Source organism: Scyliorhinus torazame, chromosome 2 (assembly GCF_047496885.1).
Source record: "Scyliorhinus torazame isolate Kashiwa2021f chromosome 2, sScyTor2.1, whole genome shotgun sequence".
In the NCBI taxonomy this organism is placed as follows: Eukaryota; Metazoa; Chordata; class Chondrichthyes; order Carcharhiniformes; family Scyliorhinidae; genus Scyliorhinus; species Scyliorhinus torazame.
The window spans coordinates 78,715,531-78,743,367 of NC_092708.1; the positions used below are offsets into that span (position 1 = coordinate 78,715,531).

The 27,837-nt window shown below is 47.7% G+C and overlaps 1 protein-coding gene across 1 annotated transcript in view; it reads right to left on the reverse strand.

Moving 5' to 3' along the window:
- Window positions 1–27,837, reverse strand: part of ccdc93 (CCC complex scaffolding subunit CCDC93) — a 95,584-nt gene that overhangs the window by 47,334 nt on the left and 20,413 nt on the right. Inside the window, exons 6-7 of the mRNA XM_072473028.1 lie at window positions 22,949–23,005; window positions 9,302–9,402 (exon numbers count right to left, since the gene is read on the reverse strand). Of these exons, the coding sequence (XP_072329129.1) occupies window positions 9,302–9,402; window positions 22,949–23,005 (158 nt within the window). The remainder of the gene's footprint in view (window positions 1–9,301; window positions 9,403–22,948; window positions 23,006–27,837) is intronic.

Below are 27,837 nucleotides of genomic sequence, written 5' to 3' on the forward strand. Positions count from 1 at the left end.
GTTTCTAATGTGGCTCTAGTATCCCTGATGGCTGCCTGCTTTCTCAGCTGGCTTTGTCTCCATGTTCGTATGGGGTCCCACATGCCTGGCCGAGTTGAAGCCCTGCTTTCCTGGTGGAGAGCAGATCAAAGTTCCTTTGTAACTCTTTCCTCTCCGCCAGGTGCTCTACGGTCTGGGCCTCGGAGTATTTACGGTCTACCTCCAAAATGGAGTCGACCAGCTGCTGCCTAGCCGCCCTTTGCTCCCTATCTCTTCACGCTTTGAAAGCGATGATTTCCCCTCTTAGTACGGCCTTTAGTGCTTCCCAGAACGTGGAGGGTGAGACCTCCCTGTTCTGGTTGTTCTCCGTATACTCTGCTATGGCCCGCGATATCTTTTCGTTGAAGGCCTTGTCAGCTAGTAGGGGAACGTCTAACCTCCATGTGGGGCGTTGGGCCCTGCCCGTCTCCAGCCTCACGTCCATGTAGTGTGGAGCGTGTTTGGATATCACAATTGCGGAGTATGCCACTTTGTCCATTCCTGGAAGCACCGTTTTCCCCACCACATAGAAGTCAATTCTGGTGTATACGTTGTGTACTGGGGAGAAGGAGGAAAACTCTTTCTCCCCTGGGTGGGCGAACCTCCAGGGGTCCACCGCACCCATCTGTTCCATAAATGACCGAGTTCCCATGCCATGCTTGAGGTTTTCCCCGTCTTGGGGGTTGATCGGTCAGTCGTTGGGTCCTGTACACAGTTGAAGTCCCCCCCCCCCCCCCCCCCCCGCCCCATGATTAACCAGTGCGTCGCTATGTCAGGGATTTCTGTCATGGTCTTCTTGATGAAACTCATGTCGTCCCAGTTGGGCATATACACGTTAACTAGTACTACCGGTGCCCCATTCAGGTCCCCGTTGACCATGACGTACTGTCCCCCTGGGTCAGTAACAGTCTTTGTCGCCCTAAACATCGTCCATTTGCTGATCATATTGCCACCCCCTGGCCCTCGTCCCGTAACAGGAGTGGTAGGTCTGTCCCACCCAGCCCTTTCTTACCTGCAGTCGGTCCTGCTCTCTCAGGTGAGTCACTTGGAGGAAGATTATGTCTGTCTTCATGTTTCTTATGTGGTTGAAGACTCGGGATCTTTTCACTGGGCTGTTGACTTCCCTTCGGTTCCAGGTGACTATCCTGGTGGGGGGTTTCTGTCCCCTCGCTCCTGTGGGATTAACCATATTTACCTGGTGGACGCGCCCCTGCCCTCCGGGGTTCCCCCTCGTTAGGGGGCCGTTCAGGATGGCTGCTTTCACTGCTCTCTCCTTGTGGTCGGGGCCTTCGCTCCGGGGTTTCCCTTAGTCCAGGGGGCCCCCGGCATGGCCGCCCGCTGTGCGACCGCCACGCAGGTAGCCCCCTGCACTCTGGGGTCTCCCTTTGCCCAAAGACCGTACTAGGTGGATGCTTGCAGCGATTCCTTGTTCCGAGCCCTTGGTTATGGCACTTTGTAGCCCTATTACTGTTCCTTTTCTAGCCTGGTTTGTCCCTCCATCCCAGTGTTCCACCCCCCGGTCCGTCTCTTCCTGTGCTTCACCCCCCCCCCCCCTTTCCTCCCCCTCTCCTGTATATCCCTCCTTTGTCCCACTTTCCCCTGCTCCTATCCCCGTTTGCTCTCCCGCCTTTGTTGAGTGGTTCCCCCCCCCCCCCGGGCCTGGCGCCGTTCCCCCTGTTGGGGGCACGCTGCGGCCCTGCTTTTTTGCATGTCCCTGGTGCTAGCTTTCTTGCGAGTGCGGTGACCCCCCCTCTCGGGAGTTACTGTCTCGCTTCTCCCCTGCCCAGCATCTGTGTTTTTCTGCCCACTCTTCCTCATCCTACCCTGCGCCCCCCTCGTTTGCTCTCCCTCCTCCGCTACTCTTGTACCCTCGTGCTGGTCTCCCACCTGTGGCGGTCTCTCGGGTAGTGGTTTGCTTTTTGTTCAGGGTGCGCTCACCTGGCTTTGCCTCACCCCTCCCCCTCGGAGTGTTGTTGCCCCTTGCCAGGGGCCCAGTATTTCTACCCTCGTTGTTGGTTTTCCAGTCCGTGTTCCGCGATGAACTTGTTTGTGTCGGAGGAGGCTATGAAGAAATACTCTTTTTCTTGGTATGTGACCCAGAGTTTCGCTGGGTACAGCATACCAAAACGCACATTGTTCTTGTGAAGGGCTGCTTTCGCTCTATTGAATTCGGCCCGTCTCCTGGCGAGGTCTGCCCCAATGTCATCGTAAACCCTAATGAAATGTCCTTCCCATTTGCAAGTTCTGTTTTGCCTGGCCCAGCGCAGGATTGTTTCCCTGTCTTAGTACCGGTGCAGTTTAGCTATAACTGCCCTCGGGTGGTCACCCGCCCTGGGCTTCAGGCGCAGTGACCGGTGTGCTCTGTCCATTTCTGGTGGGTTGAGGAAAGTTTCTCTCCCCACTAAGTTGCCCAGCATCTCGGCCACGTAGGCCATGGGGTTTCTACCCTCGATCCCCTCAGGTAGGTCCACGATCCTGACATTTTGTCTTCTTGAGCGGTTTCCTGGTCGTCCACCCTGCCCTTTAGGCTCCCCTGCATGTGCCCAGTCTCGCCACCTCTTTCTCCAGGGCCGTGATCTGGTCACTCATGTCAGTCGCGGCTTTTTCCAGCTCCTTAACGGTCGCCTCTTGGGTTTCCAGTTTCGCCTCTTGGGTTTCCAGTTTCGCCTCTTGGGTTTCCAGTTTCGCCTCTTGGGTTTCCAGTTTCTCCTCTTGGGTTTCCAGTTTCTCCTCTTGGGTTTCCAGTTTCTCCTCTTGGGTTTCCAGTTTCTCCTCTTGGGTTTCCAGTTTCTCCTCTTGGGTTTCCAGTTTCTCCTCTTGGGTTTCCAGTTTCTCCTCTTGGGTTTCCAGTTTCTCCTCTTGGGTTTCCAGTTTCTCCTCTTGGGTTTCCAGTTTCTCCTCTTGGGTTTCCAGTTTCTCCTCTTGGGTTTCCAGTTTCTCCTCTTGGGTTTCCAGTTTCTCCTCTTGGGTTTCCAGTTTCTCCTCTTGGGTTTCCAGTTTCTCCTCTTGGGTTTCCAGTTTCTCCTCTTGGGTTTCCAGTTTCTCCTCTTGGGTTTCCAGTTTCTCCTCTTGGGTTTCCAGTTTCTCCTCTTGGGTTTCCAGTTTCTCCTCTTGGGCTTCCAGTTTCTTCTCTGCTCTGCCCAGGGTGAGCTGCACCTCCGCCAGGGCCTTGGTCACTGCTGCCTGTACTGCGGCCTCTATGTCTGCTCTGGTCCCTGCCTTGTTTTCCTGCTGGTGTTCCCTCAGCGCCTCAGCAAAGGCTGCCTTCCAGTTCCCCTCTGGCTCAGGTGGGAAATACTCCTGTCTGCCCAGTTCTTTTTGTTGCGGCGAGGCTTCCATTCTGCCACTGTGTGTGCCGATTAGCTCGTCTGAGCGGGCTTGCGTATTGCCCAGTTTGCTTTTGGTGTCCTTTCTCCCTCTGCTTTGGCTCCCTTCTGGCATTTTTCCCCCCTTTTCTTCTACCCCCCTCCCCCTCTATTTTTTTAATTTCTTTTTTCTCCCCCCCCCTCCCTCAAGACTCTTTTCCGGTAAGTTTTTTTTTAAATGTGGAAAAAGAGAAGGAATTTTCTGTCCCTTTAACAGTTTTCTTTTCAAAGTTTTTTTTTCCCCCCCAAAAAAGGGGAAGTTCTTCTTTTCTTTTTCTCCTCCTCACTCACCCAGGGTCGAGAGAGCAAGAGAGGGGCTTCTGGTCGGGCCGGGAGCCCCCCTCTGTTCCGCTGCCTCCTAGTGGTTGGTCGGTCCTTGTTGATGGCTCGGTCCCCGCTTTGGCTCGGGCCACCGCTCTTCCTGCCCCGCGTTCTGTTGCCCTAACCCTGCTGCCGCGCGTGGGGGGGCCTTCTCCTCGGCCGCCCACGTTCTGCTGTGCTGGGGGGGTGGTGGCTCGGTCGCACCGGCTCGCGCTCCGATGCGCTAGCTCCGTTCCGGGGAGAGCGGGGGGGTCGCGACTCTCCCTGGCCGCGTCCAAGTCTCCGACCCCGGCTCCTCTCACACAACTTTCCCTCCTTTCCTCCCCCGGGCCACAGCTTGCGGCCTCTTCTCCTTTTCCCCTGCTCGTACCTCGCTGTATAATATTTTGAAGGTTTATTAAAAATCAAGGACCTGAACGACCAAGGCCAGTGTGGAGGAGGAGCCCCTCCACACTAATGCTTTAGCTGCTGCTGGGCCTCAAGGTGGTGGTAGTGAGCCACCTTTTTGACAACTAAGTGATCTGCTAAATTATTTCAGAAGCCAGTTAAGAATCAACCACATTGCTGAGGGCTTGCAGTTACATCCATGCATCTTTAACTTCGCGGACATCGTCAACCTGTCCTTACTCCACTCCGAGGTCCCCACCTGCTTCAAGAAGACCACCATCATACCGGTGCCAAAGAAGAACCAGGCAACGTGCCTCAATGACTACAGTCCGGTGGCCCTGAAGTGCTTCGAGAGTTTGATCATGAAGTGCATCACCTCCATACTCCCAGAACGCCTTGATCCACTGCAATTCGCATACCGTCACAACCGGTCCACAGCAGATGCCATTTCCCTGGCCCTACACTCATCCCTAGAGCATCTCGACAACAAAAGTACTCCTACATCAGACTCCTATTTATGGACTACAGCTCCGCCTTCAACACCATAATCCCAGCCAAGCTCATATCAAAGCTCCAAAGCCCAGCACTTGGCTCCCCACTCTGCAACTGGATCCTCGATTTTCTGACCAACAGACCACAATCAGTAAAAATCAACAACACCTCCTCCACAATAGTCCTCAATGCCGGGTCCCCGCAGGGCTGTGTATTTAGACCCCTATTCCACTCCCTGTACACACACGACTACGTGGCAAAATTTGGTTCCAACTCCATCTACATGTTTGCTGACGATACGGCCATAGTGGGCCGGATCTCGAATAACGACGATTCAGAATACAGGAGGGAGATAGGGAATGTAGAGGAGTGATGTAGCAACAACAATCTCCCCCTCAATGCCAGCAAAACTAAAGAGCTGGTCATTGACTTCAGGAAGCAAAGTACTGTACACACCCGTCAGCATCAACGGGGGGGACGAGGTGGAGATGGTTAGCAGTTTCAAATTCCTAGGGGTGCATATCGCCAAAAATCTGTCCTGGTCCACCCACGTCGACACTACCACCAAGAAAGCACAACAGCGCCTATACTTCCTCAGGAAACGAAGGAAATTCGGCATGTCCACATTAACTCTTACCATCTTTTACAGATGCACCATAGAAAGCATCCTACCTGGCTGCATCACAGCCTGGTATGGCAACTGCTCGGACCAGGACCGCAAGAACACCGCCCAGTTCATCACACGAACCTGCCTCCCATCGATTGACCCCATCTACACCTCCCGCTGCCTGGGGAAAGCGGGCAGCATAATCAAAGACCCCTCCCACCCAGCTTACTCACTCTTCCAACTTCTTCCATCGGGCAGGAGATACAGAAGTCTGAGAACACACACGAACAGACTCAAAAATAGCTTCTTCCCTGCTGTTACCAGACTCCTAAACGACCCTCTTATGGACTGACCTCATTAACACTACACCCCGTATGCTTCACCCGATGCCGGTGTCATCTAGTTATATTGCATACCTGGTGTTTCCCTATTATGTATTTTCTTTTATACCCTTTTCTTCCCATTTTCTTAATGATCTGTTGAGCTGCTCGCAGAAAAATACTTTTTACTGTACCTCGGTACACGTGACAATAAACAAATCCAATTCAATCCAATCCATACATACATACACACCATGCCACTCCCAAAAAATGAGCATACGAGGCAGGTTTTTTCCAACAATCCAGTAGGCACATGGCCACAAATATTATACAAGCTTTCTATTCCAGAATCATTAAAAGATAACTGAATTTTCCAGCTTGCATGTAATAGAAACTAGTGATTCGGATATCAGTCGACGACTGAATTATTAGTCACTGATCCTGATCTTCAATTTTTAAAAAAATTCATTCATGGGATGTGGGTGTCGCTGACTGGGCCAGCATTCATTGCCCAATCCTTGGGGCAGTTAAGGGCAACCACAGTGCTGTGGGTCTGGAGTCACATGTAGGCCAGGCCAGGTAAGGACGGCATATTTCCTTCCCTAAAGGATACTAGTGAACCAGATGGGTGTTATGACAATGGATAAGGGTTTCATGGTCGTCATTAGACTTTTAATTACAGATTTTTATTGCATTCAAATTCCATCAATTGCCCTGGTGGGATTCAAACCCAGGTCCCTAGAGCATTACCAAGGGTCTCTGGATTACTAGTCCAGTGACAATATCACTATGCCACTGCTTCCTCTATCCACTGTGTTGTCCATTGTCATGTGTGCTTTTGCACCACATGGTGTGGCGTTTATTTGGAGGTCATGTAAGAGCATCCGTGCATCTATGTAATCACATTAATGTTCAACTTCAGATTTGAATAGCAGTAACCAATGGGACAATTTTCTTTGTTCCAAATAAAATAGTCGGTGAGATTTGATATCAAAGCTCCAAGACAGACCCAAAGCCCATCCAAATATCACTGATTCAGAAGCTGAATTATATTTAGGAAATTCTCCAGAATATACTGAAGATAGACCAACAGACATGGTCGTACACTTTGTAATAGGCTTTTTAATGGATTCCTTGCAGGGACCAAACAAAGGATTGAATCATGTTTTCAGTGGCAGGTTTATCAACAAGATGGATTGGGTTTCAGATACAGTATTTGTCATTCCAAATGAAAGTACAGATTTCGCCTCAATGCAACAACATCCTCAAGTCATAATTGAAAAATATGGTCTGCAAGGCAAAGACCATAAGATCAAAAGGCATGAGAGCAAAATTAGGCTACTCGGCTCATTGAGTCGGCCTCTGCCATTAAATTATGGCTGAAATTTCTCATCATCCCCATTCTCCTGCCTTTTCCCCATAACCCCCAGATCCCCTTATTAATCAAGAATCTATCTATAAGACACTGATTTGGCCTCCACAGCCTTCTGCGGCTAAGAGTTCCACAGATCCACCACACTCTGGCTGAAGAAATTCCTTTTCATCTGTATTAAAGGATCGCCCCTTCAGTCTGAGATTGTGCCCTCTGCTTCTAGTTTTTCCTACTGGTGGAAACTCCTCTCCAACTCTATCCAGGTCTTGCAGTATCCTGTAAGTTTCAATTAGATCTCCTATCATCCTTCTAAACTCCAATGAGTACAGATCCAGAGTCCTCAACCGTTCCTCATACGACAATCTCTTCATTCCAGGGTCATTCTTGTGAACCTCCGCTGGACCCTTTCCAAGGCCAGCACATCCTTCCTTAGATACGGGGCCCAAAACTGCTCACAATACTCCAAATGGGGTCTGAGCAGAACCTTATACAGCCTCAGAAGTACATCCCTGCTCTTGTACTCCAGCCCTCTTGACATGAAACATTACATTTGCCTCCCTAACTGCCGACTGAGCCTGCACATTAACCTTAAGAACATCGTGAACAAGGATGTGCTTTTCATTTTCAAACATTACATTGAACTCAATCATGTTATGATCACTATTTGATAAATGCTCACACACAATTATTTTACTAATTAAATCTGGCTCATTCCTAAATTCAATACAGCTTGTCCCCTTGTTGCCTCCAGGACATATTGCTGTAGGAAATTATTCCTGACACTTCAGATATTCACTAGCTTTTTGATAGGTGCTTGACTGCCTCTCCCAATCTATGTTAAGTTAAAATACCCCAGTAATACTACTTTGCCTTTGCAACACACTTGCCCAATTTCTGCATTTATACCAATCTAGCACTTCTGAGCTGCTGCCAAGGGATCAATACAAAACACCTATTAGTTTTAGATCCTTTACTTATCCTCAGTTCCACCTACAACATCTGCACGGGATGCGTTCCCCTCATTATATCCACTCTCACCAATCTAAGGCTACTCCCGGGGGCAGCAGTGGGTTAGCACTACTGCCTCATGGTGCCGAGGACCTGGGTTTGATCCTGCCCCGGGTCACTATCTGTGTAGAAACTCTACATGGACATTCTCCCTGTGTCTGAGTGGGTCTCATCCCCACTACCCAAAGATGTGCAGAGTAGGTGAAGCCACACCAAATTGCACCTTAATTGGAAAGTAAATTAAGGTTACTCCCCCTCCTGCCAATTTCTCTATCCGTCCTGTAAACTTTATAACCTGGTATATAAAGTTCCTAGTTCTGACAATCTCACGGCCATCTCTCAGTAATGGCTACATCATATTATCCAATTTGAAATTTGCCTCAAGCTCATTTAATTTATTCCTTCTACTCTGTGTAATGTATATAGAGCTCTTAGGTGGACCATATGCTTTATTCACCCATTTATTATTACTTGCTTCTGGTTAAGGTAGGATTCCTAACTTTACTCTTGGTCCTGTGACTTGTTTTTGAAACTGTATTGACCTCCCAGAGCCCTCCCCCCATTTACCAAAGTCCTTGTGACCATCCTATTTAGCCTTAGTCCCAACAGTACAGCTCCTTTCTATCCCAATACTGATGCAAGTGGCCCACAAAACAGAACTCCACCTTCGCTTTTCATTCCTTTCGCAGCAAGGTGCTCAACATAATGCAGCAAGTTTTCTGCACCTGTGGGAATGAGGATACCCAACTGGCTTTGGCTTGATTTATTGCTTACTAATGTGCTCTGAAAGAGGTGGCTTATGGGAGCCAGAGGCAAATTGTTGCATGTGGGATAGCACTTTGAAAAATGATTGCTGTATATAATCATGTTACAGAAGTGACTACAGTTAATAAAAAAGTTCATTTCTGTGAACACAGTTTTACCACACTAAGATTATGACACTACACAAATGAAACTTTCTAGCTTTGGGTATACAGTTGCGACAAGGACTACGTTTCCTGATTGCTGAAGCAAGGATGTCCATTATTTTCTCTGCAGAGTTACAGATTCTGATAACTCCAGACCATAGGAGTTTGGTCACATGCGTCTCCTTCTAAATTTACAAGGCAATGCTTTATTAATATAGGGTCCCATTAAAAAAATAAGTAACATACACCCCCGCCCCTTTGCCGTTGTTTACAGCTCGTGTGTCTGCCCATCTCGTTCATATTCATGAAATGATAGCACTACTTAGATTTTTTTTGTTTTAATAAAAGGTAGAAGTAATCACATTGATCATCATTGTCATTTGGATACCTGGAGTTGCAACTATTCTAAATATAGGGTAGAAATTAATTGTTAATATACCAAACTGTCTTACCTGTCATTTAATACAAAGTTAAGTTATTTTATTTTATGTTCTTCAACATACCGGCCAAATTCCAACAGGGTAGAGTGGACTCTGGATTCTTCATCCACCAATTCTCCTGCTGCAACCAATCGTTTGTACTTGCGCTGCGGTTTATAAACATCCTTTGAAAGCAAAATAATTCAACATTCTGGTGAACACAGTCTACTCTTAAAACAACATGCTGGTGTAGCCTTCAACATACTAAAACATGTCAAGGCACTTCACAGGAGTTTTAATAAAAAAGTTGAGACACAGAAACACAAAAGAATATAAGGGTGGATGGCCAAACATTGTCAAAGGAGGTGGGAGTTGAAGGATGAGAATTTTAAATTCAAGACATTGTTCATACAAGAGTCAATGGAACTTGGGTGCGAATAAGGATAGGAGTAACAGATTGGGCGATCTTTTATGGAGGGCGGAAGATGGGAGGTAGGCCAACAGTGTGTTGAAATGGTCAAATTTATAGGTAACAAAAACATGAATGAGGAGTCAGTTGATGAGCTGAGGTTCGGGTACAGTCAGGCAATATTACATAGGGGAAGGACCTAATCTTAGTAATGCCATGGATGTGGTCAGAGCTTCACCACCGGGTCAGATACAACACTAGGTTGCAAGAAGTCTGGTGTAGCCCCACAATATTTGCCAGAGAGAGAGAGATAGAGTTGGTGGATATAAAACAGGAGTTGCGACAGGGACAAAAGGGCATGGCTTTTATCCTCCCAATATTATACTTATCCAGTGGCAGGAGTTAGAACAGAGAACATTACAGCGCAGTACAGGCCCTTCGGCCCTCAATGTTGCGCCGACCTGTGAAACCACTCTAAAGCCCATCTACACTATTCCCTTATCGTCATATGTCTATCCAATGACCATTTGAATGCCCTTAGTGTTGGCGAGTCCACTACTGTTGCAGGCAGGGCTTACCACACCTTTACTACTCGGAGTAAAGAACCTACCTCTGACATCTGTCCTATATCTATCTCCCCTCAACTTAAAGCTATGTCCCCTCGTGCTAGACATCACCATCCCAGGAAGGCGGCTCTCACTGTCCACCCTAACCAATCCTCGGATCATCTTGTATGCCTCAATTAAGTCACCTCTTAACCTTCTTCTCTCTAACAAAAACAGCCTCAAGTCCCTCAGCCTTTCCTCAAGATCTTCCCTCCATACCAGGCAACATTCTGGTAAATCCCCTCTGCACCCTTTCCAATGCTTCCACATCCTTCCTATAATGCGGCGACCAGAATTGCACGCAATAGTCCAAATGCGGCCGCACCAGAGTTTTGTACAGCTGCAACATGACATCATGGCTCCGAAACTCAATCCCTCTACCAATAAAAGCTAACACACCGTACGCCTTCTTAACAACCCTCTCAACCTGGGTGGCAACTTTCAGAGATCTATGTACATGGACACCGAGATCTCTCTGCTCATCCATACTGCCAAGAAACTTACCATTAGCCCAGTACTCTGTCTTCCTGTTATTCCTTCCAAAATGAATCACCTCACACTTTTCTGCATTAAACTCCATTTGCCACCTCTCAGCCCAGCATTGCAGCTTATCTATGTCCCTCTGTAACTTGTAACATCCTTCCGCACTGCCCACAACTCCACCGACTTTAGTGTAATCTGCAAATTTACTCACCCATCCTTCTACGCCCTCCTCCAGGTCATTTATAAAAATGACAAACAGCAGTGGTCCCTAAACAGATCCTGGTGGTACACCACTAGTAACTGGACTCCAGTCTGAACATTTCCCATCAACCACCACCCTTTGTCTTCTTCCAGCTAGCCAATTTCTGATCCAAACTGCTAAATCACTCTGAATCCCCATGCCTCCGTATTTTCTGCAATAGCCTACCGTAGGGAACCTCATCAAACGCTTTACTGAAATCCATATACACCACATCAACTGCTTTACCCTCATCCACCTGTTTGGTCGCCTTCTCAAAGAACTCAACAAGGTTTGTGAGGCACGACCTACCTTTCACAAAACAGTGTTGACTATGTCTAATCAAATTATTCCTTTCCAGATGATTATACACCCTCTCTCTTATAAACCTTTCCAAGATTTTGCCCACAACAGATGTAAGGCTCACTGGTCTATAGTTACCGGGGTTGTCTCTACTCCACCTCTTGAACAAGGGGACAACATTTGCTATCCTCCAGTCTTCTGGCACTATTCCTGTAGACAAAGATGACTTAAAGATCAAAGCCAAAGGCTCAGCAATCTCCTCCCTAGCTTCCCAGAGAATCCTAGGATAAATCCCATCCGGCCCAAGGGACTTATCTATTTTCACACATTCCAGAACTGCTAACACCTCCTCCTTATTAACCTCAAGCCCTTCTAGTCTAGTAGCCTGAATCTCAGTATTCTCCTCGACAACATAGTCTTTTTCCTGTATGAATACTGACGAAAAATATTCATTTAGCACCTCTCCTATCTCCTCGGAGTCCAAGCACAACTTCCCACTACTGTCCTTGACTGGCCCTACTCTTACCCTAGTCATTCGTTTATTCCTGACATATCTATAGAAAGCTTTAGGGTTATCCTTGATCCTAGCTGCCAAAGACTTCACATGTCCCCTCCAGGCTCTTCTTAGCTCTCACTTTTGGTCCTTTATGTCTCATCTTTACATAAGCCTCCTTCTTCATCTTGACAAGTGTTTTGACTGCTTTAGTAAACCACGGTTCCCTTGCTCGACCACTTCCTCCCTGCCTGACAGATACATACTTATCAAGGACATGCATTAGCTGTTCCTTGAACAAGCGCCACATTTCCATTGTGCCATCCCCTGCAGTTTTCCTCTCCATCCGATGCATCCCAAGTCTTGCCTCATCGCATCATAATTACCTTTCCCCCAGATATAACTCTTGCCCTGCGGTATATACCTATCCCTTTCCATCACTAAAGTAAACGTAATCGAATTGTGGTCACTATCACCAAAGTGCTCACCTACCTCCAAATCTAACACCTGTCCTGGTTCATTACCCAGTACCAAATCCAATATGGCCTCGCCTCTCGTTGGCCTATCTACATACTGTGTCAGGAAACCCTCCTGAACACATTGGACAAAAACGGACCCATCTAAAGTACTCGAACTATAGCGTTTCCAGTCAATATTTGGGAAGTTAAAGTCCCCCGTAACAACTACCCTGTTGCTTTCGCCCCTATCCAGAATCATCTTTGCAATCCTTTCCTCTACATCTCTGGAATTTACCTCTCCTTTCCTGTTTCTAACCTCAGCCCATACTACCTCAGTAGACGAGTCCCCATCAAACGTCCTTTCTGCCACCGTAATACTGTCCTTTAACAATGCCACCCCTCCCCCTCTTTTACCACCTTCCCTGAGCTTACTGAAAAATCTAAACCCCGGCACCTGCAACAACCATTCCTGTCCCTGCTCTATCCATGTCTCCGAAATGGCCACAACATCGAAGTCCCTGGTACCAACCCATGCCGCAAGTTCACCCACCTTATTCCGGATGCTCCTGGCATTGAAGACGACACTTTAAACCACCTTCCTGCCTGCACACTCTTGCAACTTTGAAACCTTACTCATGACCTCACTACTCTCAACCTCCTGTATACCGTATACTATAGCTACAATTCAGGTTCCCAAGCCCCTGCTGAACCAGTTTAAACCCTCCCGAAGAGCATTAGCAAATTTCCCCCCCAGGATATTGGTACCCCTCTGGTCCAGGTGTAGACCATCCCGTTTGTAGAGGTCCCACCGACCCCAGAATGAGCCCCAATTATCCAGAAATCTGAAACCCTCCCTCCTGCACCATCCCTGTAGCCACCTGTTCAACTCCTCTCTCTCCCTATTCCTCGTCTCGCTATCACGTGGCACAGGTAACAACCCAGAGGTAATAACTCTTTGTCCTAGATCTAAGTTTCCACCCTAGCTCACTGAATTCCTGCCTTACATCCCTAGTTGGACAATTAAACAACTGTGGAAGGCTGAGAGTTTTTTTTTTTAAGTTTGCAAATGGCAAGTGGAAGGACTTTTAAGTAGTTAACTCTCAATATTAAAAGTTTGAGAAAGGGCAAATTGAAGCCTTAGCTTCAATTTTTCAGATTCAAGAAAAATATTGCAATGAGTAGCTACCAACAATCAGGTATGTAATTACAGCTGAAATGCACGTGGCAAATTTCATTAATCTGCCCCCAAAATTCCAAATTAATGAAAAAAATCTATCTCTGGAGGCGGCACTGTAATTTTCATGCAATATTTTAGCAATGTGTATTTATTTTAACCACTTTAAAAAAAAATTGCGAACTAATTTTCTTCGACAATTCGATGCCAAAAGCAATGTTCAGATGTAGATGTACAAGATAGTTTCCTGCACTGAAACTGTAGAAGTGTGTAATGCGGTGTTGACGGAGGCAAATGCCAGATTAAAATTGTAGCTAGGAACAGAATTGAAAGTGGAAAGGAAACTGTGAAGTATTCTATGACAACAGCATGCTACAGAAAGTAAACGGAATATCAGTTTTATGGTTTTACTTTGGTGGAGATTTGCTTTAGAAGGCAGAGGGAAAGTTCACATTGTACTTTGGGAGATTAAATTGGGTAAAGCTGGGTAAAGTCAGCAATCACTCATCAGAAAAATATTCTTTCAATGCAAACCATACATAGCCCAACATATTGTCAACAGTAAATCAAACATCACATTTTTTACCTTTAAAAAGGCAGTTACTTCTGATTCAGCATTAAAATAAATTAGATTAATGTATTTACATTATTTAAGTGTCTAAATGTGATTACTTCTTCAGACAGTTGGAGCACTCCAGAAGTAGAACTTCTGGGGGATAAATCTCTTGTTCTATTTCTAGCCTCAACACGCTGCTCTTCCAGTGCATTTGCTGTCAATCCCTCCTCTTCCTCCACCTTCCCAACGGCCCATACAACTGTCCCTTTTTTGTCCAATTAATTAGCTTTGTGCTGGACTTGAATATCTGCAGTTGTTTTTTGGCTTATTTCAGAATGAAGTGTTTCACTTCTCAAAAAGTATGCAGGCTTTGCTGACAGGGCCAACATTCATTGTCCACCCCTAACTGCCCTTGAGATAATATAGGAACATCGAAACAGGAATAAGCCATTCAGCCCCTTGAGCCTGTTCCACTATTTAATGAGATCATGCCTGTTCTGTGGCCTAAATCCATATACCTACTGTTGGCCCATATCCCTTAATATCTTTGCTTAACTAAAATCAATCCATCTCAGATGTAAATAAATTGTTCTAACTTCAACTGCTGTTTGTGGGGAGAGTTCCAAATCTCTACCACCCTTTTAGGGAACTGCTTCTTAACACCACTCATAATTGGTCTAGCCCGAAGTTTTAGATTATGCTCCCTATTTTTAGAATCTCCAACCAGTGGAAATAGTTTATCTTTATCTAGTCTGGTCATTATCCAGTCAAGATCTCAAAGAAGTCAATCAGATCATCCCTTAACCTTCTAATTTCTAGCGAAAACAGGCCTAATTTGTGCAATCTCTCCTCATAACTTAACCCCTGTAAAACCAGGTATCATTTTTGTAAAACGATGTTGCACTCCCTCCAAGGCCAATATATCCTTCTTAAGATGTGGTGACCAGAACTACTCAGTACCAAGTGGGGTCTAACCAGGTTTTGTATAGCTGCAGCTCGTGTGTCTTTATACTCCAATCCTCTAGATATAAAGGCTAGCATTCCATTAGCCTTTTGGATTATTGTCTGCACTTGTTAGTGGCATTGTAAAGATCTATGCAGCTAATCTCCTCCCTCTCAAAGTCTCTTTGAACAGCCGCTGTACCTAACCTCTTTCCATTTAGAAAGTATCCTGCTCTATCCTTTTTTGTTCCAAAATGGAGAACCTCACACTGGTTTACATTGAATTCCATCTGCCACAATTTTGCTCATTCACTTAGTCTGTCAATATCTCCTTGCAATTTTATGCTGTCATCTAGGCTGTCTATAATGCCACCTACCTATGTATCAGCATATTTGGATATATGACCTGTTACGCCATCATCCAAGTCATTAATGAATAATGTAAATAATTGAAGCCCAACATAGAATCCTGGTGGTACACCACTAGTCACCACCTGTCAATTAAGAGTAATTACCCATTATCACCACTCTCTGTCCCCTGCTACTCAACCAATTTGCCCTCAACTCCATGGGCCTCCACCTTAGTTAATAGTCTCTGACGTGCACTTCCGCTTGTGACCATGGAGTGATTGGTCACATAAAGGGCTGTTCCTGTTCAAAGTCACAGAAAAGGGCTCTTTTTACCCAGATCCGAGTTGAATTTTGATGAAAAGGCGGAGGTGAATGTTAGAGTAGTTTACCCCTGGAATGGTATGTCTTCTGATCACCGGACCCGGCAGAAAACAGTGAGAGGTTTAGCTGGAAAGTTGAAACAGTGTTGTGCTTCACAGACAGACAGTCTCTTCCAGCATACAGGCGGGGGGGGGGGAGGCAAGCTGTAAGGCCCCAGATACAGGAAGTGATGACTTTTATCAAGGAGGAATTCCATAAACAGAGGAAAGAAATGCATGAGGATCATGCAAAGGCCATTGCAGAAGCTGTGGCACCCCTGAAGAGTACTTTGGAGCAGATGGAGAGGTGTTTGGAGGTGCAGGGGTCACAGATTCGGGAGACTGAAGGAATTATCTCAGACCACAGCGATCACGTGGTGACTCTGGAGGCGGAGGTGGGGCTCCTAGGAGACCTTTGTAAAACGCTGAGGAGCAGGAGAATACCTCAAAGACAGAACCTGCGAATAGTGGGCCTGCCTGAAGGAATGGAAGTGGGAGTGCCACGAGGTTCGTGTCGAGGATGCTGGCGGGACTGGTGGCAGAAGGGGTGCTAGATAAGGCACCTGAAGTGGACCGAGCGCATAGATCTCGGAGGCAAAAGCCTAGAGCTCGGGAGCCGCCGCGGGCAGTGATCGTGAGACTCCATAAATTTGTGGAGAAAGAGAAAATTCTACAGTGGGCCAGGGAGAAGCGCAGCTGCGACTGGCAGAGAAATAACGTCTGGATTTATCTGGACATCGGAGCAGAGTTGGCAAAACGGTGGGTAGGTTTCAACAAGGCCAAGGCGGTGCTGTACCAGCGGCAGATCAGGTTTGGGTGCTCTACCGGCGAAATTGTGGGCGCGTTAGGAGGCCGGGAGTATTATTTTGAGAACCCAGAAACGGCCAAAGACTTCATTAAAGAGCATAAACTGGGGGCGAACTGGGTGGACAATGCTTGGGAACTGGGGGGCTGGCACTAAGAAATGGTCGGGGGCATGTTTGAAGTGGGTGTAGGGATTGGGGGATCTTTGCCTTTTTTTGGGTGGGGGGGATTCTGTTCAATGTTGAGATTGTAAGGAGTTGTAGGGGTGAAAAGTTTATGTGGGGATGGATGTTCCCATCCCTCCTCCTGTTTTATGGGATTGTTTGTGTTTAACATCTGTTCGTTTGCTTTTGGAGAAGGCTACCTGGAGTTCAGGAGAAGTCCTTGTTTGGGTGGGGGAGGGCAAGGCCAGCAGGAGGTCGTCTTCTTCTTTGAGCTGGGGGGGGGGGGGGGGGGGGGGGAGAGAAAGAGGAGAGGGGGAGGTCATTAGGGTGTGCCTTTGGGCAGGGGCAGCCGCGCTAGCAGTTTATGCTGGTGAACGGAAGTGAGGTGGTGGGGGAGAAGGCCAAGAGGGGTGGCCGAAGGGAGGGGGGGGGGGGGGGGGGGGGGGGGTGTTCTGCAACACGACAGGGGGTAAGAGATGACATGGTCAAGGGCGAGGAAAGGTGCCATCTGGGATGGGCTAGATACAGAATGGAATTAAAGGGGCAGGAGTTAAGTGGGGAAGATGACAGACAGTAGAGGGGATTGGAGGCGCAAGCCTCTGGTAAGGTTGGTAACATGGAACGTCCGGGGACTGAATGGGCCAGTTAAAAGGTCGCGGGTGTTCGTGCACCTCAGGAGCTTGAAAGCGGGGGCTGTCTTTTTGCAGGACACACCTCCGTGTGAAGGACCAGGGCAGGTTAAAGAAGGTGGGTCGGGCAGGTTTTTCACTCGGGGTTTGATTTGAAATCGAGGGGTGTGGCGATTGTAATGAGCAAACAAATGTGATTCGTGAGTGCAAAGGAGGGGAGAGATCCAGGTGGAAGGTATGTGATTGTGAGTGGGGTATTGGAAGGGGCACCGGTAGTGTTGGCAAATGTGTATGCCCCAAATTGGGATGATGTGGGTTTTATGAGGGGGTTGCTGGCAGCAATCCCGGATTTGGCCATGTACCAGTTGATCATGGGAGGAGATTTTAACTGTGTCCTGGAGCCGAGGGTGGATAGATCGAGCCCCAGATCGATGGGTAGGGTATGAATGGCAAGGGAGCTGGGTTTTTTTTTTTGGAGAGGATGGGCATGGTTGATCCATGGCACTTTCAGAACCCAGGGGAAGGGATTATTCCTTCTTTTCACACGTCTATAAGGTGTATTCGAGGATTGATTACTTTGTAGTGAGTCGGCAGATTTTGGTTGGGGTGGAGGGGGGAAAGAGTATGGGGGGGGATAGTTATCTCAGACCGTGCACCCCACTGGCTGGATAGTCGGTTCAGTACGGGACGAGAGCAGAGACCGTGGTGGAGGTTTGACTCGGGGTTGTTGGCGGATGGAGGTTTTTGTGATAAGGTGTGGCTAGCGATTAGGGATTATGTGGAGTTCAATCAGAATGAGGTGGGGTCGACGGGCATTTTTTGGGAAGCACTGAAGGCAGTGGTCTGGGGAGAAGTTCTCTCATTTACGGTTTGTGCGAATAAGGAAAGGAGGACAGAACATGACCGTTTAGTGAGCGAGATAGCGGAGGTGGACAGGGAATATTCGAGGGTGCCCACCGTGGAGGGATTGGGGAGGAGGAAAAAGTTGCTGGGGCAATTTGACAGGCTGACAACGGGGAGGGCGGTAGGGCAACTGCGTAGGGCAAGAGGGGTGCAATGGGGAGAAGGCGAGCCGCATGCTGGCGCATCAGCTGCGGAGGCAGGCTGCATCCAGGGAAATATTGAAGATCCGGACTGGGGCTGGGGATGTGGTGTCGAAGCCGGGTAATATAACCAGGGACTTTATGAGGCAGATCCAGGAGGAGAGGAGGGGGACATGGGGTGGTTTCTGGACGAGCTGGAATTTCCCCAGGTGGAGGAAGCAAAGAGGCAGACGTTGGAGGAGCCCCTGGGGCTGAGGGAGGTGCTGGATGGTATCAGGGGTATGAAGGTGGGGAAGGCCCCTGGGCCGGATGGGTACCTGGCAGACTTTTATAAGAAATTTGCGGCAGACCTGGCACCACATTTGTTGGGGGCGTTTAATGAAGTACTGGAGAAGTGAGAGTTGCCGGAGACGATGAAGCAGGCAGTAATCACACTAATCCCCCAAAAAGGGAAGGATCCGGTGGAATGTGGGTTGTATAGACCCACATCACGATTGAACACGGATGTGAAAGTATTGGCTAAGTTGTTGGCAGGGAGGATGGAGGATTGTGTCTCGGGAGTGGTTGCAGAAGATCAAACAGGCTTCGTGAAGGGCAGGCAGCTCGCGAGTAATATAAGACAGCTGTTGAATGTGGTGTTGAATCCGTCAACAGCTCTGGTACCGGAGGTGGTGGTGTCCATGGACGCCGAGAAAGCATTTGATCGGGGAGAGTGGCGGTACTTGTTCGAAGTTTTGGGAAGCTTTGGGTTTGGGCCGAGATTTGTGGCATGGCTGCGGATGCTGTATATGGCACCAAGAGCGAGGGGGAGGACGAATGATATGAGCTCATGAAGCTTTGACTTACACAGGGGTACGAGACAGGGGTGCCCGCTGTCGCCGCTGCTGTTTGCGCTGGCCTAGAACCATTGGCGATGGCTCTCAGGGGGTCAGTAGAGTGGCAGGGGATAATGAGGGGACAGAGGGAGCATCGGGTGTCACTCTATGCCGATGACCTCTTGCTGCATGTTTCGGATCCGTTGGAGAGTAAGGGAAGGATTATGGGCCTGTTGGGGAGGTTTGGAGGGTTCTCGGGATACAAACTGAATGTAGGGAAAAGCGAGGTATTCCCGGTGAATGAGCTGTCACAGCAGGCTAATTTAGGTGGGGATGCCATTTACGTTCGCGAGGAATAGGTTTAGGGACTTGGGGATTCAGGTAGCGAGGGAATGGACGGGGCTCCAAAAGTGTAACTTAACGAAACTGGTGGAGGAGACCAGGGAGGATCTTAAGAGGTGTGATACACTGCACTTAACGTTGGCGGGGAGGGTCCAAGTGGTGAAAATGAATATTCTGCCGATGTTCTTGTTTATCTTAAAGGCTCTCCCGATCTTTATACCAAAGGCCTTTTTTTCGGAAAGTGGACACGATCATTTCTGACTTTGTATGGGCGGGAAAGGTGCCGAGGGTGGGGAGGACCCTGCTATAGATGCAGAGGCAGCAAGGGGGGGTTGGCGTTTCCAAACTTGCTTCATTATTATTGGGCGGCGAATGTGGACAAGGTGCGGTGGTGATGGGAAAGAGAAGGGGTAGAGTGAGTTAGGATGGAGAAGAAATATTGTAAGGGGTCTAGTTTGAGGGCTATGGTGACAGCAGCATTGCCAATGGCTGAGTAGGTATTCAGGGAGCCCAGTGGTGCAGTCCACGGTGAAGATATGGAATCAGCTGAGGCGGCATTTTAGGGTAGAAGGGATGTTGGTGTTAACGCCGCTGTGCGAGAATCATGGGTTTGAGCCAGGGTGGATGAATAGTGTATAAAGGAGGTGGAGGGAAGTAGGGCGTGGGGCTGGTCAAGGTGAGGGATTTGCATTTGGAGGAAGGGAGAGGGTATAGCTGCCGAGGGGTAGCGAGTTCAGGTATCTACAGGTTAGGGACTTTGCACGAAAGGTCTGGAAGGGGTTCCCTAGATTGCCGGGATACACCCTGCTGGAGCGATTGTTGCTTCCGGATGTGGGAGGGGAGGGAAGAATTGGGGATATACACAAGTGGCTAGGGGAGCAGGGAGGCAAGCTGGTGGTAAAGATCAAGGAGAAATGGGAAACGGAGTTGGGAATGGAGATCAATTGGGGAGTATTGAGTGAGGCACTGCGAAGTGTAAACGGGACCTCCTCTTGTGCAAGGATGAGCCTGATACAGTTTAAGGTGGTGCACAGGGTGCATATGACTCGGGCGAGAATGAGTGGGTTCTTTCAGGGGGTAGCAGATGAGTGAGAGGGGTGTGGGCGGGGGCCAGCGAATCATGCGCACATGTTTTGGGGTTGTGAAAAATTGGGAAGATTCTGGGCGGGAGTGTTCGCAGTCTTAGTCAGGATAGTGGAGGAGGGAGTGGGCTCCGACCCTTTGGTGGCGATATTTAGGGTTTCAGAGAAGCCGGAGCTCATGGAGAGGAGGAAGGCCGATGTCTTGGCCTTCGCCTCTCTGATTGCATGGCGACGAATTTTGTTGGAGTGTCGACATCGCCACCGGGGTAGCAGCATGGTTGGGTGACCTGTATGACTTCCTGCAGTTAGAGAAGATAAAGTATGAGTTAAGGGGCTCAGCAGGAGAGTTTGAGAAAAAGGTGGGGGATGTTTGTGACCGTGTTTGAGGAGCTGTTCGTCGCAGGGGTTGGGGGTGAAAAAGGAGAAAAATCTGTACAAACTGTATAGTTGATTGTTGGGAAGAATGTTTCCCGGGGTGTTTATTTGCTGTAACCTACTTTGATACAAGTTTGAATAAAATGCGTTAAAAAAAATATATAAATATATATATATATATTAGAGTCGCTTACGTGGGACTTAAGCAAATGTCTTCTGGAAGTCTATTTAAATAACATCCATAGATGTTTCCGTGTCCACTACCTTAGCCACCTCTTCAAAAAATTCAACAAGATTAATCAGGCATGATTTTCCCTTCACAAATCCATTCCGTCTCTCCCTGATCTACCAACATTTTTCAAGCTATTCAGTTACCCCATCCCGGATTATAGACTCCAACCATTTCCCACCACAGATGTTAGGCTAACCAGTCTGCAATTCCCTGGTTTCCCCTTTCACCCTTCTTAAAAAGTGGAGTGACATGTGCAATTTTCCAATCCAGTGGTACTACACTGGAATCTGGGGAACTCTGAAACATTATCGTTAGGGTAGCTACAATGTTCTCCCCTACTTCCTTTAACACCTGGAAACTGTCAGGTCTTGGGGATTTGTCACTCTTTAGTTCAATTAATTTCCTAGTTACTTATGTTGTACTTATTATTATATTTAGGGACGTCCAGCAAGTTTGCGTCAGTATTTACAGTTGAAAAAGAGGATAAGTAATTGTTCAATTTGCCTGCCATTTCCCCATTATCATTGAGAATATCTCAATTTTCAGCTTTTATTGGGCCTACATTGCTCTTCACCACCTAATTTCCCTTTATATAACTATAAAAAGAGGTGGTGGCATGCTACCTTCTTGAACTGCTGCAGTTGCATGAGATGTGGGTACACCCACACTGCTGTTTGTGGAGTTCCAGGAATTTGACCAGCGTCAGTGAGGGAAAAGCAAGATATTTCCAAGTCAGGATAGTGAGTTCCTGAGATGGGAAATTACAGGTGGTGGTGGTCGTCCTTCTAGATGATAGAGGTCATGGGTTTGGAAGATGCTGTCGAAAGAACCTTGATGAGTTTCTGCAGTGTGTCTTTCGATGGTACACACTGCTGATACTGCACATTGGTGGAGGGAGCGAGGTGAGTCTTCACTAATAAATGCATGCAATTCTTTTGGTTAAAATGCATTGGGCCATAACTTGCTCGGAATGGCAATCAGCATCAGATTACCATTCCACAGCCACTTACTCATGCTCAATTTCTTCAGTGCCTGTCTCGCCCAATCTTCCCGACTCAGACTGGATGAGATCCAGGCAGCGAAGCAGGTCCATTGTTGGAGTCCAAAAGAATCACAGCAAAGGAAGACAAACCTGCTTTTTTATAGCACTAGCTGCCTGCGGGTTCGGGGGGGACACATGAAGTCTCATCCGAGGTTCAGTCTGGATATTTAAAATAGTTATGCTGAAGTTAGCCCTCTCTTCACACTAACATACCCTCTCCTTATTCCCTGAATAATGTACTCGCTAATGACTCAGTGTGACTCAGTGGCTGATCAACTAATCACTTTAAAGCATGAATACAAATCATGAAAAAGATAAATAGACATAAATAGCAACTGAAAAAAACAGAAATGTATGCAGTTATTTTGTTTTATACTAGCACGATTCGGCAATATTAACATTTCATCAAAAAATGCATGAGTGAAGATAATCGATAATCAAGTAGAATTTAAAAAAGTTAAGGAATGGGCGGCATGGTAGCGCAGTGGTTAGCATTGCTTCCCCACGGCGCCGAGGTCCCAGGTTCGATCCCAGCTCTGGGTCATTGTCCGTGGGACGTTTGCACATTCTTCCCGTGTTTGCATGGGTTTCGCCCCCACAACCCAAAATGATGTGCAGGGTAGGTGGATAGGCCACGCTAAATTGCCCCTTAATTGGAAAAAATGAATTGGGTACTCTAAATTTATTTTTAAAAAGTTAAGGAATTAATTTAGAAATTCAAAAGAAAAATATGTTAACTATGTTGGCTGCATAATACATTTTTCTCAGTACTGGAATTAGGAATTTAAAAAGATTATAGTAATCAACTGTTCTCTTAACAATTTTTACTCACAGAAACTTCTACAATTGCATTCATAGCTTTGTCTTTCCGTTGCTTGAAATCATCATCCTATTACAAATAAAAGTTGAAAATTGAAATGCAGTAATTCTAGCTGTAATATTTTAAAAAGTTTACTAGTTATTTCTAATTATACAAGCAAATCCGAAACTTCAAGTTGTGTTCTTTTGCGCTTCTCTTTATTTGGAACTAATTTTGAGATGAGGACCTTCCTACAAATAAATGAAAATTACAGTCACAGCAGCTCAATGTGGTCAACAGAAAGACGGGGTTGTTTTGGCTTTGTGAGCTACCACAGTCAACGCAAGGGACTGAAGGTTCATGAGATGGATCTTGTGCCAATCTATGTATTCCAGATTTGTCCAGGCATGGACAGGAGAGGGAAGAATCAATGAAAACTGGCTTCACTGCTGGAAATTGATTTAAGAAACTCTACAAAAATTAAGGAAAGTGCCTGGAGACGGTCACTCAAGTTACTACCCTGTGAAACGGAAATATGGGAACCCATTCGAAGCTGGGAGCAACTGTGGACTGTAATTCCACGAAGAGTGTGGTTTGTGCCAAGTGTAAAACAGGAGTGTACCTCTCTGAAGATCATTAAGCTGCTAAAAAGAAAATATCACATAAAAGGCATACTGTTGAAGCTTTTTATCTTGCACTCATCATGTTGGTTGCAAGAAAGCCAAATTTCAAAGGGAGCAACAATCTGTAATGCATGAGAAACAGCTGCTGATTGGTTGGCAGTATAAATTTTTGCTTCCTTCAAATTTGGTATTCTTTGGTTCCAAGATGGTGCCGGAGTGAGGCGACTCTCTGCGAGCTCTCCCAAACAGATCCACTTTTTACTTAACCTATACTCGTTCTAATCTTTTAAAAATTAACTCTAAAACTAACATTATTACTAACCTCTCTCTCTTATCTTCTCTTGCAGGCTTGAACATCCTCCGAGGCCCGTGGAGACCTTTTGACCCGACCCGACCTGACCTCTGCGACCTGGAAGATGATCGGGCCCATACCGGAAGTGAAGCCCCGACCTCGATTTGGAGCCGACCTGGACCTCGGAGCTCTCAACACAGCCTAACGACCGACGCCAGCCCCCGGATCGCATCGCCCAGTCCCCGGAGCTCCCGACCCGACCCCCCGACGTCAAGACCCGGCCCAACGTGACCCCCCAGAGACCCGCCCAGTGACCCGACCCGGAGAGGCCCGCCCAACAACCCAACCTACCTGGCGATGGAAGAAAGAAAAATCCACGCAGAGGCTCGACCGGGCCTACTTCAAGATCCAATCCCAGGAGCGCCTAGGGAAGGAACAGACCACGGGACCCAGCCCAACCTGCCTCAGGATGCCCCTGCCCACGACCCAGGACCCCAGAAAAGGCGGAGACCGCGCACGAGGACCCGAACGCGCTGCAAGGTATTCCCACGCCCGCAGGACGCCGGGGCCCATCCGGACCGCAAACATGCCCCCCTAGCAATCCCTCTACCTCAACCAGTGCCCGGGACCCTGCCAGACGCAACTCCAGATACGTAAACAGCGCCCTGTTCCCCGCCAGCGCCCTGGACCCCGCCAGACACGACCACCTACCTTCCACAAGAGCTCACATTTGCCATCGGATCCCAGGATCATCCAGCAGCAGTCGCCGACCGAGGAAGCGAGGGAAACGCAGCGGTCTGCAGGTTAGACTGAAGCAACGTGGTTTCAAGACCCCTCTCCCCAGCATACTCCTGGCAAACGTACAAGCGATCGAAAACAAGCTGGATGAACTTAACGCCAGACTTACCTTTCAGAGGGAAGTAAGAGACTGTGTGCTCTGTTTCACAGAGACATGGCTCACCCCTGCCTCACCGGACTGTGCCATACAACCTGAAGGCTTCTCAATTCACTGGGCGGACCGCACTTCATCATCAGGGAAAGCGAAGGGTGGAGGGGTTTGCCTCCTCATCAACTCCTCCTGGTGCTTGGATGTGGCGACTCTGGCGACCTACTCTCCCCAGACCGAGAATACCTGACCGTGAAGTGCCCCCCATATTATCTTCCATGTGAGTTCACTTCAGCCATTATCACAGTGGTCCACATCCCACCCCAGGCAGAAGTGAAAAAGGCGCTGGACAAACTGTACACAGTTGTAAACAACTACGAAACAGAACATCCGGAGGCCTTGTTCATCGTGGCCGGGTACTTCAACAAGGCCAACCTCAAAAGTGTGCTGCCAAAATTCCACCAGCACATCTCCTGTCTCACCAGGGCCGACAACACTCTTGACCACTGCTACTCAAAAATCAAGGGCGCTACCGTTCCATCCCCCGACCGCACTTTGGGAAATCAGACCATAAGACGGTGCTCCTTCTCCCGGCATACAAGCAGAAACTCAAGCGGGACAGTGGACTGGTCCATATTTAAGAACTCAGCGACCAACTTAAATGAGTATGCCACCACCATCACAGACTTCATCAGCAAATGTGTGGACGACTGCGTGCCAAAGAAAGCAGTACGTGCGTTCCCCAACTGGAAACAATAGCTCAATTGCGAGATTGACTCCCTACTGAAGGACAGATCTGAGGCGTTCAAGGCCTATACAAGAAATCCAGGTACGACCTCCGCAAAGCCATCCGGAATGCCAAGAGAGAATATCAAACCAAGCTAGTCACAGACAGACTCTCGGCAGTTGTGGCAAGGACTAAACAACATAACGGGCTACAAAGCGAAGCTGAACAGTATCTCTGGCAGCAGCGCACCCCTCCCCGATGAACTCAATGCATTCTAGGCTCGGTTCGAGCAGGTAAGCAACAATCCGCTGGAGAGTGCCCCAGCAGCCCATAATTCACCCATACCCACCATCACAGCTTCCGAAGTCAGATTGGCCTTCCTGAAAGTGAACCCTCGGGAGGCGACGGGTCCAGACGGGATCCCTGGTCGTGCACGCAGAGCCTGCGCGGACCAGCTGGCAGAGGTATTCACAGACATCTTTAACCTGTCCCTACTCCACTCCGCTTCAAGAAGATCACCATCATACCGGTACCAAAGAAGAACCAGGCAACGTGCCTCAATGACTACCGACCAGTGGCCCTGACTTCAGTCGTAATGAAGTGCTTAGAGAGGTTGATCATGAAGCGCATCACCTCCATACTCCCAGAATGCCTTGATCCACTGCAATTCGCATACCGCTGCAACCGGTCCACATCAGACACCATTTCCCTGGCCCTACACTCATCCCTAGAGCATCTCAAAAACAAGGACTCCTACATTAGACTCCTATTTATTGACTACAGCTCCGCCTTCAACACCATAATCCCAGCCAAGCTCATATCAAAGCTCCAAAACCTAGGACTTGGCTCCTCACTCTGCAACTGGATCCTCGATTTTCTGACCAACAGACCACAATCAGTAAGAATGAACAACAACATCTCCTCCACAATAGTCCTCAACACCGGCGCCCCGCAAGGCTGCGTACTTAGCCCCCTACTCTACTCCCTGTACACACACGATTGCGTGGCAAAACTTGGTTCCAACTCCATCTACAAGTTTGCTGACGATACGACCATAGTGGGCCGGATCTCGAATAACGATGAGTCCGAATACAGGAGGGAGATAGAGAACCTAGTGGAGTGGTGTAGCGACAACAATCTCTCCCTCAATTGACTTCAGGAAGCAAAGTACTGTACACACCCCTGTCAGCATCAACAGGGCCGAGGTGGAGATGGTTAGCAGTTTCAAATTCCATGGGGTGCACATCTCCAAAAATCTGTCCTGGTCCACCCACGTCGACGCTACCACCAAGAAAGCAAAACAGCGCCTATACTTCCTCAGGAAACTATGGAAATTCGACATGTCCACATTGACTCTTACCAACCTTTACAGATGCACCATAGAAAGCATCCTATCAGGCTGCATCACAGCCTGGTATGGCAACTGCTCGGCCCAGGACCGCAAGAAACTTCAAAGAGTCGTGAACACCGCCCAGTCCATCACACAAACCTGCCTCCCATCCATTGACTCCATCTACACCTTCCGCTGCCTGGGGAAAGCGGGCAGTATAATCAAAGATCCCTCCCAACCGGCTTACTCACTCTTCCAACTTCTTCCATTGGGCAGGAGATACAGAAGTCTGAGAACACGCACGAACAGATTCAAAAACAGCTTATTCCCCCCACTGTCACCAGACTCCTAAGTGACCCTCTTATGGACTGACTTCATTAACACTACACCCTGTATGCTTCATCCGATGCCAGTGCTTATGTAGTTACATTGTATATGTTGTGTTGCCCTATTATGTATTTTCTTTTATTCCCTTTTCTTCTCATGTACTTAATGATCTGTTGAGCTGCTCGCAGAAAAATACCCTTCACTGTACCTCGGTACATGTGACAATAAACAAATCCAATCCAATCCAATCCAATCTTGCAGCTGTCCCGATGAATCAAAATGAAAAGCTTCAACTGCAAATCACTTTTTCAACAATACTTCTGGACTCCCAGAAGACTAAAGAAAATAGTGTTTAGTTAACAGTGCTTTCATTCATTTGTTACAGTAAAAGTTTAAAAATGTGAAATTGTGTTGTGTCATTCTTTCAGTTAACAACTGAAAGTACAAATCCTTTTAAAAATCATGATCTCTAGGAAGATCTTTGAAAGGATCTCGTCACACCTCGGTCTTAAAAATGACCGCCATTATAATGGCGTTCCAGCTTTGATGAAAATGTTATTTTAATATGTTTGAGGATATTGTGCTTGTCTGTGGAAATGGTGGGTGTGTGTGTGTTTGTGACTACTTTAATTAAGTTGGGGATTGAGTGTTAATTGAGAATTAAGGAAATGGGCTCAGTGTGTACGGTACCGTCGGCATTTGAGGTGAATTGGGGCAAGCATGTTCTACAAGTAAAG